This window comes from Salvelinus namaycush, chromosome 29 (assembly GCF_016432855.1).
Source record: "Salvelinus namaycush isolate Seneca chromosome 29, SaNama_1.0, whole genome shotgun sequence".
In the NCBI taxonomy this organism is placed as follows: Eukaryota; Metazoa; Chordata; class Actinopteri; order Salmoniformes; family Salmonidae; genus Salvelinus; species Salvelinus namaycush.
Window position 1 is genome coordinate 1195547 of NC_052335.1, and position 13478 is coordinate 1209024.

Genomic DNA, 13478 nt, shown 5'->3' on the forward strand with positions numbered 1-13478 from the left:
TTGGTTTGAATGAAAGAGCGGGAAGACTGAGGGACAAAGGGATTGGGGTCTCTATCGGACCTTGAGAAGCTATGCTACCGTAAATACAGAATTGTATGCATTCTAATAAGCGCCCATTCGGGAAAAGGAAAATGCAAGATATGTATTTAGTCTGAGCTGCGCTTCGATAGATGGGTCGAAGATGAAAGACTGGTTTGCCCAGCAGAGATCGCCATTGTCCTTTGAAGAATCTTTCTGGTCGTAGTGTTGTAGAGCGGATAAGTTGAAGTACCCTGTCATTCTTAGGAGATTGTCTGTCCTTTTCTAGGCCATGTACGTTTACAGCTGCAGCTGATAACTCGACGTCTAGGATGTATCACTTCTTTAGTGAATAATAGTTCAAAGTTCATACCAAGTTGCCATAACCAGCTCATGCTGTATTCTGGCTGGTCTAGTCGAAATTCACCATTCCAGCGTGGTGATCGTCACCTCCACGTTGAAATTCGCCTTTCTAAACTTTACGACAGCAGTCCTCACATTTCTGGAACTAAATGTTAATGATCGTTAGTAGGCGTGTTTCATCCTTCTAACCAATGTCTGTGCTCCCATGGGTGGGGTAACTGATTGAGCATAAGTTTACTTATGGAACAGTTCTCTCATTTAGAAGTTAAAATCACATTTTATCTTCTCACAAGTAGTTTCATGTTTAATCACATAAGGTATGCAACATTTTGATGTAAATCTGATAACTAGAATGTGTAGACTTTCAAAGATACAATTCTGTCGTCCTATCTACCAAAACAATGACTGATCTGACATCATATTCTTTAAGTACCAACGGACCCTTCCATTACAGAAATATTGTCTCATTGTTCAACTTTCTGATGTTACCATCCTGTAGTCTTTCTATAACAAAATGGCTTTCCAAAAGTCCATTCTGTAGAGTGGAGAGAGAGTTTCTGTATTTATGGTACGTGATAAACCGGTGGGAGGGGGGAAAGGGGGGTTTATGACCCTCACCTTTCCCAGGGACATGAAACAAGCTAAAGTTATACCTCTGTATAAGAAGGGGATAAAGTCTGACCCTGGGAATTATAGGCCTGTATCTATCCTCTGTGTAACATCAAAGATCCTGGAGAAAATTGTACATGAGCAAATGTATGAATATGTTAACAAACAGGGTCTAATGTATGATTTTCAGCCGGGTTTTAGAAAAACATACTCCACTGATTCATGTCTACTTTACTTGACTGACTGTGGAATGGTACTGCTTGACCTACAGAAGGCCTTTGATACAGTTAACCACTGTCTCCTAATCTCCAAACTGGAGGCACTGGGGTTAAGCAGTATCCCTCTAGGCTGGGTAAAGTCCTATTTATCAGGAAGGGAGCAAGTAGTAGAGGTTAATGGTTCACTGTCTCAGGCAAAACCAATGAGTTGTGGAGTTCCACAGGGGAGCGTGCTTGGGCCTCTGCTGTTTTTATTGTATATTAACGATATGAAATATGCTTGTTCTTGCCGTCTTTTTCTTTATGCAGATGACTCTACACTTCTGGTGTCTCACAAAAGTAAAACTATGTTGGAGAGCATACTTAGCACAGAGCTTACTAACATTAGCAAATGGCTTGGAGATAATAAGCTATCTCTGCACTTAGGGAAAACTGAAGCAATTATTTTTGGATCCAGACCTAAATTGGGTAGGTCGTCTGAAATCAGAGTGGTGTTAGGGGGTGAGGTACTGACTACTAAAACCTCTGTTAGCTACTTGGGATGTATCCTTGATGGAAGCTTGGGAGGTGTGAGCATGGCCAATAAGGTGCTAGGGAAGGTTAATGCCAGGACTACGTTTTTGGAAAGTCCAAGCTGCTTGATAAGGACTCCATGAAAGTGCTAGCTACTGCCCTCATTCAATGCCATTTTGACTATGCTAGTACTTCCTGGTTTGGGGGCTTATCTAAACGTATGAAGGGGAAGCTCCAGATAGCCCAGAATAAGCTGATCAGGGTAGTATTGAAGGTGAGTCCATGTACTCACATAGGCAGGAGCTGCTTTCAGAAACTAAACTGGCTGCCTGTTGAGGCTAGGGTGTCCCAGATTAGACTAGGTTTGGTTTACAGGAGTATTTATGGTCCTGCGCCCAGATATCTAAGTGATTACTTTCCTCGTGTTAGGGATGCACACAATCACAGCACCAGATCAGGTGTTGCTGATGTGTGCTTATACAGGTTCAGGAGTAATGCTGGGAAAGGTACTTTCGTGTATACTGGAGCCTCAGAATGGAATGAGTTGCCTCTGCCTATAAAAACAACGTCCTCTCTGGACAGCTTTAAAAATAAAGTCAAAATATGTTTGATGTCTTCTTCTGTGCCCATATGAATAACCCCTATGATGTAACTGGAATGACGAGAGAGATGTTCTTCTTCTCTGTTTTTGTTTTATTATTTCACTGCCATACTGTGTTTGATCTTGTCTAGCCATCTTGTCTCAAGAGGACCACAATGGAAATAAGTCCCAGACTTTATTGTGTGTTATCCTCGATGATTTTATTCATGTGCATGTATGGCTTTTAAGTTTTATTTGTGCTTGTTTTTTTAAATGGTCGAATTAATAAACTAAACTAAAACTAAAACACCCAACAGGGCAAAGTCATGACACTGGTCTATACTGGTCCATGCAGATTGTGTGTGAATACAAGTCCCAATTGTTGGATATCTCCAATCTGGCTGTGGATATGCATAAACTAGTCACCAGCATACCAGCATCAAAGTGTCCAAAACACATCAAATGCTGGTCACCAACAAAACCAGGACTAGTCAGCAACATATGCTGGTCTATGCTGTTTTTACCCCAGAAGGGTTTTCTGTTATATTACCCACAAAACACCAGTCTCAACGTCAACAGTGAAGAGGCAACTCCGGGATGCTGGCCTTCTAGGCAGAGTTGCAAAGAAAAAGCCATATCTCAGACTGGCCAATAAAAAGAAAAGATTAAGATGGGTAAAAGAACACAGACACTGGACAGAGGAACTCAGCATCCCGGAGTTGCCGCTTCACTGTTGACGTTGAGACTGGTGTTTACCGGGTACTATTTAATGAAGCTGCCAGTTGAGGACTTGTGAGGTGTCTGTTTCTCAAACTAGACACTCTAATGTACTTTTCCTCTTGCTCAGTTGTGCACCGGGGCCTCCCACTCCCCTTTCTGTTCTGGTTAGGACCAGTTTGCGCTGTTCTATGAAGGGAGTAGTACACAGCGTTGTACAAGATCTTCAGTTTCTTGGAAATGTCTCGCATGGAATAGCCTTCACTTCTCAGAACAAGAGTTTCAGAAGAAAGTTCTTTGTTTCTGGCCATTTTGAGCCTGTAATCAAACTCACAATTGCTGATGCTCCAGATACTCAACTAATCTAAAGAAGGACAGTTTTATTGCTTCTTTAATTGGCACACCAGTTTTCAGCTGTGCTAACATAATTGCAAAAGGGTTTTCTAATGATCAATTAGCCTTTTAAAATGATAAACTTAGATTAGCTAACACAACGTGTCATTGGAACAAAGGAGTGATGGTTGCTGATAATGGGCCTCTGTACACCTATGTAGATTTTCCATAAAAAATCTGCCATTTCCAGGTACAATAGTCATTTACAACATTAACAATGTCTACACTGTATTTCTGATCAATTTGATGTTATTTTAATGGACCAGAAATGTCCTTTTATTTCGAAAGCAAAGACATTTCTAAGTGACCTCAAACTTTTGAGCGGCAGTGTACCTTAAGATGTTATAACTTCTTCGGGATTGGTGTCCCTTCTATGGCACGGTTGAGCTAACGTAGGCTAATGCGATTAGCATGAGGTTGGAAGTAACAAGAGAATTTCCCAGGACATAGACATATCTGATATGGGCAGAAAGCTTAAATTCTTGTTAATCTAACTGCACTGTCCAATTTACAGTAGCTATTACAGTGAAATAATATCATGCTATTCTTTGAGGAGAGTCCACAATTTTGAACATGAAAAGTTATTAATTAACAAATTAGACACATTTGGGCAGTCTTGATACAACATTTTGAACAGAAATGCAATGGTTCATTGGATCAGTCTAAAACTTTGCACATACACTGATGGCCAACATCTAAATTGCACCTGGGCTGGAATAATACATTCTGGCTTTTCTCTTGCATTTCAAAGATGATGGTACAAAAAAATATATTTTACCAAATCTTTTGTGGGATGCTTGCAAGCCGAAGAACACCATCCCAACCGTTAAGCACGGGGGTGGCAGCATCATGCTGTGGCGGTGCTTTGCTGCCGGAGGGACTGGTGCACTTCACAAAATAGATGGCATCATGAGTTAGGAGAATTATGTGGATATATTGAAGCATCCTCTCAAGACATCAGTCAGGAAGTTAAAGCTTGGTCGCAAATGGGTCTTCCAAATGGACAATGACCCCAAGCATACTTCCAAAGTTGTGGCAAAATAGCTTAAGGACAACAAAGTCAAGGTATTGGAGTGGCCATCACAAAGCTCTGATCTCAATCCTATAGAAAATGTGTGGGCAGAACTGAAAAAGCGTGTGCGAGCAAGGTGACCTACAACCCTAACTCAGTTACACCAGCTCTGTCAGGAGGAATGGGCCAAAATTCACCCAACTTATTGTGGGAAGCTTGTGGAAGGCTATCCGAAACATTTGACCCAAGTTAAACACTTTAAAGGCAATGCTACCAAATACTAATTGAGTGTATGTAAACTTCTGACCCAGTGGGAATGTGATGAAATAAATAAAAGCTGAAATAAATCATTCTCTCTACTATTATTCTGACATTTCACATTCTTAAAATAAAGTGGTGATCCTAACTGACCTAAGACAGGGAATTTTTACTAGGATTAAATGTCAGGAATGATGAAAAAATGAGTTTAAATGTAAATAGCAAATGGGGATGCTTTTCCCATGGTTAATTTTCATGCCAGCCAGGTAGGCTATACTCCTGTTGTTTCTCTGTCATCAAGGCAAAGGGTGGCTATATGAAGAATCTCAAATACAAAATATATTTAGATTTGTTTAACACTTTTTGAGTTACTACATGATTCCATAAATGTTATTTCATAGTTTTTTATTCTACAATGTAGAAAATAGTACAAATTAAGAAAAACCCTTGAATGAGTAGTCGTTCTAAAACTTTTTACCGGTAGTGTATATATAGTTTTTTATCCCAGACCCCGTCCCCGCAGGAGGCCTTTTGCCTTTTGGTAGGCCATCATTGTAAATAAGAATTTGTTCTTAATTAACTGACTTGCCTCATTAAATAAAGGTAAAAATATATATAAAAATAATAAAACTGACAACCGAAATCAGCCTGCAGGCTCCCAGCCCGCCACAAGGAGTCACTAGAGCGCGAAGAACCAATTAAAGCCCCGCCGGCCAAACCCTCCCCTTACCAGCCCAATGGGACTACCGGTCACGACTGGTTGTATATAGTATAAAGTATATACACTTTAGAGTGTCCCAAAACTGTTTGGAATTAGTGCTACAGGATGCAAATGTCTGTTTGAAAAAGCTAGCCTTAGCTTTCCTAACTGACTGTGTATATTGGTTCCTAACTTCCCTGAGAAGTTGCATAGTTGCATAATCCCACTTCCTGAATCCAAGTGTTTGACACGGGGGGAGGTGACCAGTAACTTTGTGATCAAACTTTATAATTGTAGAAGCAACAGTAAATGTTCATACTTTGGTCATCATACTTTGATCTGATTTCATCCAAATATCATCACATTTCATGGAAAAACATCATTGACTGTTCATGACCTTTAAAATGTCAACATTTTCTACCAGCCTCGCATGGGTCATGAGGTGGAGGTTTGTTACTACGCTGATAAATGACAATATCCATCCGGATCTTTGCCACCTAGGTATAGGGAATAGGGTGCCAATTTGGATGCAACCATTAAATGAGTGTGACCCACCTGTGGTGTAGTGATGTAGTGAAGGAACCTCCTAGCTTCCTCCTCCAGGGAGTGGCTGTCACTGGCCCACGGCTCGAGCTCTATATGCCACCTGGGAGACTGGAAAAAGCAACAGGGAGACAGCCAATCAGCATCAGTGGACCAGGGAGATGGCCAAACAACAACACAGTGGGACAAGGAGAAAGCCAATGAGCATCAGTGTTACTATCGGTGTGGAATCCTAAAAAAGACTGAGGGGATTCGATTAATCTGGCCTTGGCGCCCGGTTAGGCGTGTTTTCCACTAGTTGAAAGTTGATTGCTTTCGTTTTGAAACCGGTCTGCCTCCCAGACGTGAGCCAGGTCCCCTTGCAAAGCCCACGGTGAAGTCGGCTCAAAACAAATGTGACATAATTAACCACAAGGAGTAATGAGTATGCTTCTGTGTTTTCACATACAAAAGAAATTGCTTTTTGATTTAAAAAATGCTTTATCTGCCTCTAACAAGTTAGAAAATTCAAACATATATTTCATGGAAAAGAGATTTTGTATGCTTTTCAAAAAAGTACCACGCTGCTTTGCTAACAACATGACCAAGCAGCACAGATTACTGATTTGAGGCGGGTGCTCCTCTCTCACCGCTTTTGCCCATTCACGTTACGGGCCACAGACCGGTGCTCCACTGCTCAGCATAATCAAATCCGCCCTCTGTCATCCACTAAAGTGACATTAACGCCAAACCTTGTGTCCTGCTACAGTATCCACCAAACTGTGAGACTAGAAAAGTGTTTATGTTTCTGTCCCACTACCTACCCCTCTACAGGAGGGTTTCTGTGTCACATTCCTGTTGTTCCTGGCTGCTATACAGGCCTAGGCTCAGTGACCTCATTCATCATCACAGGAATGTGTCTGTTTGTGATTACAGCAGAGAGAGAGAGAGAGAGAATAATAGAAATGTGCTGTGTTCCAGCAATCTATCTCCATTTTGGCCAACTAGACAACTGGAGGAGTACGTTCCATAGTGTGGTTTTGTTTGCACTACAATTATAGGCTGATGATAACTGGATCATGTTGGCATTTGTCTGTGTTCCCTTTTTGTGTTTTCATGTGGACAATATTAACAGTGTGCATGTGTTTTCACGTGTTGTAACTGTTGCACAGTGTACTGTTATTTATCCGACAGTAGTACGTGGTCGTGTTCAATTACCACTGTGCTTAGTGCTGATGCAATAACACATCATACAGGATTTTTAACCATTACACAAAGAGGTCTTTATCGCTCATTTTGGATTAAGGACATTTCAATTATATTTACAAGTCTGTAATGCCTTATGGTCTTGCATGAACATTTACAAAGACTTCAGGACTGGCAGCTGACATGCTCATCCTTTTTATAACATAACCATAGACCACTTCAACTGTTACGACACTTGCACTCACAGGTGGCCAAAAACAACAAATTGAAAGCCACGTCCCCCACTAAGCCACGCCTCCAATTTAATTTCCCAGTGTGCCTTGCCTTTTCGAGTGAATTTGAGCAAATATTATGGATATATTGTTGTAATTCTTTTTTTGAATATTCGATGAGGGTTGTTCACGTTAACTGCCTATATTCAATGGAGAGAGACACTATGCTACTAGCCTCAAGCCATGCATATGCATAGCTATCTCGAGACAACTCCGATATAAAAAAGTGTTTTTGTCGGGATGTCACATGTCAGTAACAACTTAAGCATTACAAAACGTATATTCGGTCAAAGAATCCTCATGTAGAAAATAAACCATAAATGTTTTGTTGGCCAAATTTGAAACTTTCTCATTGACCTCCATACTGAGTTCCTACTGGAGGTGAATGTTATCATTAAAATGTAACTCTTTAGAAAAATACATTAACTATACATAAGCAATGTTCCCTCAAATGTATTTCAGCACTGAGCAAATTTCAGGTCTGCTGAGCTCAAACTTTAACATTCTGTGAAATTTCCAGCACACGTTTACTGTGAACGCTGACGCTGTACCCGCTTTAAGTTACCGTTTAATTGTGTCTGTTTGAATATAATGTAGGCCTACTAGAGTGGTCTACCATCAAAAACAATGGAGAAATTGCATCCCATGTAACGGCGGCCTTCCCTCTCTTCACTAGAAGAGGGGGTGAAACAGGGATCGGACCAACACGCAGCGTAGCCAGTGCTCAACATGTTTAATTAACAAAAACTACAGTGAACACTAAACAAATACAAAATAACAAAAGTGGCAAACCGATACAGACCTATCTGGTGCAGAATACAAACACAGAGACAGGAAACAACCACCCACAATCCCCAACACAAAACAAGCCACCTATATATGATTCTCAATCAGGGACAACGATTGACAGCTGTCTCTGATTGAGAACCATATTAGGCTGAACACAGAAACAGACGAACTAGACACACAACATAGAATTCCCACCCAGCTCATGTCCAACACTAAACAAGCAAAACACATAAGAACTCTGGTCAGGACGTTACATCCCATAACATTTGAATATGGAAAAAGCTGTTCTATCATTCATCCTACAGTAGCAGCCAATGTTACAGTAGCAGCCAATATCCTCCAAACACCGGCTTCGAGGGCATTATCACTTTTGTACAACGGGTGACCAGCATATTAAAATAATGATTGACATATTTTCATTAAAAACGTTATTTTGATGAATGTATTCATACTATTTCATCCTTCCACAAGATATAGTCCCGACACAAATCTAGGGTTGCTACCCAAGCCAACTGGCTGTTCGTTCTATCAATTCGGTTGCCAGAGACACGACCCAGTCGTTCAGTCTTTTTGTTCTGTATCTATCCACATGACCCAGTCGTTCGTTCTAAATGTTCCATTGCTATACTGGCTGGCAATATTATTATCACTTGCTTGCTAGCTAGCCAACTACAGCTAACTTAAAGTCACACCAGGAGGCCTCTCGAGTGGCGCAATGGTCTAAGGCACTGCATCGCAGTGCTAGCTGTGCCACTAGAGATCCTGGTTTGAGTCCAGGCTCTTTCGCAGCCGGCCGCCACCCATGGGGCGGCGCACAATTGGCCCAGCGTCATCTGGGTTAGGGGAGGGTTAGGCCGACAGGGATGTCCTTGTTCCATCGTGCACTAGTGACTCCTGTGGCGGGCTGGGTGCAGTGCACGCTGACATGGTCGTCAGGTCTACAGTGTTTCCTCTGACACATTGGTGCGGTTGGCTTCTGGGTTAAGTGGGCATTGTGTCAAGAAGCAGTGCAGCTTGGTTGGATTGTGTTTTGGAGGATGCACAGCTCTTGACCTTCACCTCTCCCGAGTCTGTATGGGAGTTGCAGCAATGAGACAAGACCGTAACTACCAATTGTATATCATTAAATTTTGGGTATAAAATAACAATTTTAAAAAGTTAAGCCAGAATAACAGCAAAGTAGCTGGATTTGAAATTTTTTAAGCTGTTTTCTGGTGACATTTATTTGGATACATCCATAACAATGAGCTAATGATGCACGATTTTGCCTGGCATAGAAAATGTGCTCACTCGTCACGACACTGTTGTTCAGAAGAGCTAGCCAACAACACATCTAACACAATCACTTCAAACTAAAGCTGGAAAGACTGAAAACCAGCTGCACTTCGTTTCATTTGACCTTTTTTCAATTGACATTTCTTTGTGTATATCCATAAAAAATGCCAGCTGATTCATGATTTCGACTGGCTGAGAAACGCTGCCTGTCCGTCTCGTCCCGACTCCTGACAGGTTCATTACTATGGGACAGCTGGAGATCGAATTTGAATATTGAAACAATGTTGTACACGTCAGAGAGACAGACAGCAAGGTTTATACAAATGTGTTTGATGCAAGAAACCACTTTACAAAATAAAATGCATTAATATTCCCATACTATTAATAAGAGAATCAGACCAATGATGCTACCCTCTGCCTATTAGCTACTTAACTTATTCAAGCCTGTCTCAAAATACAACCCTTTAAGACAAAAAAAGCTCTTTACCTGACTCGCTTTTCAAAGATGCCTAGAAATGTATACATTTTGTGCTCAAGAAGGAAGCAATCACTCCCCTATTGCTGACTACAAATGATCTATAACTGGACTTATAACTCAATAACTAGCAAAGGATGTGCACATGTGGCTACATGCAGCTCTCGCTTTGATTTCAAAACAAGCGCATCTACTCACGACCGCTCATTCTGTGAACACAGTCCAGTTCAAAGTAAATGGCACAGATCCATATATGGCAATGGTCTATTTGCATATTGGCCTACTGCAGCTCCAATTGTTTATGCCACACCGGTCTGTGTAGAGTATGGCTGAGTAGTCCGTGTCAATGCAATAGAATCCTACTCCGATTCGTTCTGCCTACAACAAAATCTCTTGCATAGTTAGTTTTGGTATGTTGCATTGAAGTGGCTAATATTGCATTGATTTGATCACAATTACCACAGACCACTAAGTGCTAACAGTCAGTATCTGGATAATACATGTGAAATGCTTGATAATGTATGTGATATAAACAGAGAACTAGAGTGCCCTTGACTTTTTGCACATTTTGTTAGGTTACAGCCTTATTCTAAAATTGATTAAATTGTTTTTTTCCCTCATCAATCTACACACAATACCTCATAATGAAAAAGCAAAAACATTTTTTTTTGTTAATTTATATATTTTTTAAAATATATCATATTTACATCAGCATTCAGACCCTTTACTCAGTACTTTGTTGAAGCACCTTTGGCAGCAATTACAGCCTCGAGTCTTCTTGGGTATGACACTACAAGTTTGGCACATCTGTATCTGGGGACTATTTCCCATTCTCTGAAGATCCTCTCAAGCTCTGTCAGATTGGATGCGGAGCATTGCTGCACAGCTATTTTCACGTCTCTCCAGAGATGTTCGATCGGGTACAAGTTTGGGCTCTGGCTTGGCCACTCAAGGACATTGTCCTGTTGGAAGGTGAACTTTCACCACAGTCTGAGGTACTGAGCCCTCTGGAATAGGTTTTCATCAAGGATCTCTCTGTAATTTGCTCCGTTCATCTTTGCCTCAATCCTGACTAGTCTCCCAGTCCCTGCCACTGAAAACAGCCCCACAGCATGATGCTGCCACCACCATGTTTCACCGTAGAGATGGTGCCAGGTTTCCTTCAGACGTGACGGTTAGCATTCAAGCCAAAGAGTTCAATCTTGGTTTCATCAAACCAGAGAATCTTGTTTCTCATGGTCTCAGAGTCCTTTAGGTGCCTTTTCGCAAACTCCAAGCAGGCTGTCATGTGCCTTTTACTGAGGAGTGGCATCTGTCTGGCCACTCTACCATAAAAGCCTGATTGGTGGAGTGCTGCAGAGATGGTTGTCCTTCAGGCAGGTTCTTCCATCTCCACAAAGGAACTCTAGAGCTCTGTCAGAGTTATCATCGGGTTCTTGGTCACCTCCCTGCCCAAGGCCCTTCTCCTTCGATTGCTCAGTTTGGCTGGGCGGCCAGCTCTAGGAAGAGTCTTCATGGTTCCAAACGTTTTCCATTTAAGAATGATGGAGGCCACTGTGTTCTTTGGGATCTTCTATGCTGCAGAATGTTTTTGGTATCCTTCCCCAGATCTGTGCCTCGACACAATCCTGTCTCAGAGCTCTATGGACAATTCCTTCGACCTCATGGCTTGTTTTTTGCTCTGACGTGCATTGTCAACTGTGGGACCTTATATAGACAGGTGTGTGCCTTTCCAAATCATGCCCAATCAATTGAATTTACCACAGGTGGACTCCAATCAAGTTGTAGAAATATCTCAAGGGCTCCCGAGTGGTGCAGCGGTCTAAGGCACTGCATCTCAGTGCTAAAGGCATCACTACAGACCCTGGTTCGATCCCGGGCTGTATCGTAACCGGCCACGATCGGGAGTCCAACAGGGCGGCGCACAATTGGCCCAGCATCGTCCGGGTTAGGGGAGGGTTTGGCCGGGGTAGGTCGGGTCATTGTAAAATAAGGATTTGTTCTTAATTGACTTCCCTAGTTAAATAAAGGTTAAATAAAAGAATCAATGGAAACAGGATATACTTGAGCTCAATTTCGAGTCTAATTTCAAAGGGTCTGAATAATTATGTAAATAAGGTATTTCTGTAGTTTTTTATTTATACATTTGCTAAAATAAAATAAAAAACTGTTTTTGCTTTGCCATTATTGGGTATTGTGCGTAGATTTTTTTTCTTCATTCCATTTGTTCTTCATTCCACATGATTCATTTCCGACATTTAGTTGAGGGTTAACCCTCAACTAAATGTCGGAAATGAATAATGTGGAAATTGAGCTAGTTGAGGTGACTAAACTGCTTGGAGTAACCCTGGATTGTAAACTGTCATGGTCAAAACATATTGATAAAACAGTAGCTAAGATGGGGAGAAGTCTGTCCATAATAAAGCGCTGCTCTGCCTTCACTATCACTTCACTTCACTACCAACACTCTCAACAAGGCAGGTTCCACAGGCCCTAGTTTTGTTGCACATAGACTACTGTTCAGTAGTGTGGTCAGGTGCCACAAAGAGGGACTTGGGAAAATTACATTAAGCTCAGAACAGGGCAGCACGGCTGGCTCTTAAAAGTACACGGAGAGCTAACATTAATGATATGCATTTCTGCCTTAGCAGCAGCTAATGGGGATCCCTAATGAATACAAATAGGGTAAAGGGAAACGTTGATTGTGTTAACAGGGAAACTCTAGAACAGTGGTCACCAAACTTTTCTGGGTCAAGATCACAAAATGCAAGCCGAGATCTAGCGCTCAGATTTTTTTGTACATGAAAAACGCAAGCCTATGCAACATTAACCAATTAAAAACAGTACTGTAGCAATGAGGTTTGTGCAGTGAGCTACAGGCCCAATACGTTATCACTGCATGTTGGCTTTGCTTGAATTGCCCTGCCAATGCATTGTTGTTCGGGCCATTTTTTGTCAATTATATTTCAACATTTGAGGTAGGCTATATGATCAAACCGGTAATAGATCCGTTGTTGTATTACTTTGTGAAGCACAGCTGAGTGAACATACATTTAAATAATCATATTTTTATTTTATGTGCTGATGATGCCTGCATCTGATGGTCAGTCTCAGCTGAGGGAGAGAGCAGCAGACTGAATATTTGCCTCTCAACGTCCCTGCGCTCTCCCTATCCTCCACTGACATTGACCGAAAAGGGACATAGTCTTCCATGCACCGCATTATTTCTGCATCATGCACAAATCCATGTTGTTACTCCTATGAACAGAGAAAGTGAAATATTCCTTGATATTAAAAAAGACCCAAGCCGTTAATCGTAACAACAACGCAAGCCTACTGTCTGTAGGCTTGCGTTGTTGTTACGATTAACGGCTTGGGTCTTTTTTAATATCAAGGAATATTTCACTTTCTCTGTTCACTTTCTCTGTTCATTTTTCACTTTCTTACTCATTTATTACTGCTGCAGTGCTAGCGCTGAGTGGAAATAGGAGGAACATGCATTTTATGGCTTATAAAAGTGTTGAAAACAAAGTGTCGACAGTGCTGAGTAAGAACTTA

The 13478-nt window shown here is 41.4% G+C and overlaps 1 protein-coding gene across 1 annotated transcript in view; it reads right to left on the reverse strand.

Moving 5' to 3' along the window:
- Positions 1 to 13478, reverse strand: part of LOC120023919 (methyltransferase-like protein 24) — a 92687-nt gene that overhangs the window by 24864 nt on the left and 54345 nt on the right. The window contains exons 2-3 of the mRNA XM_038968022.1: positions 5916 to 6035; positions 2020 to 2050 (exon numbers count right to left, since the gene is read on the reverse strand). Of these exons, the coding sequence (XP_038823950.1) occupies positions 2020 to 2050; positions 5916 to 6035 (151 nt within the window). The remainder of the gene's footprint in view (positions 1 to 2019; positions 2051 to 5915; positions 6036 to 13478) is intronic.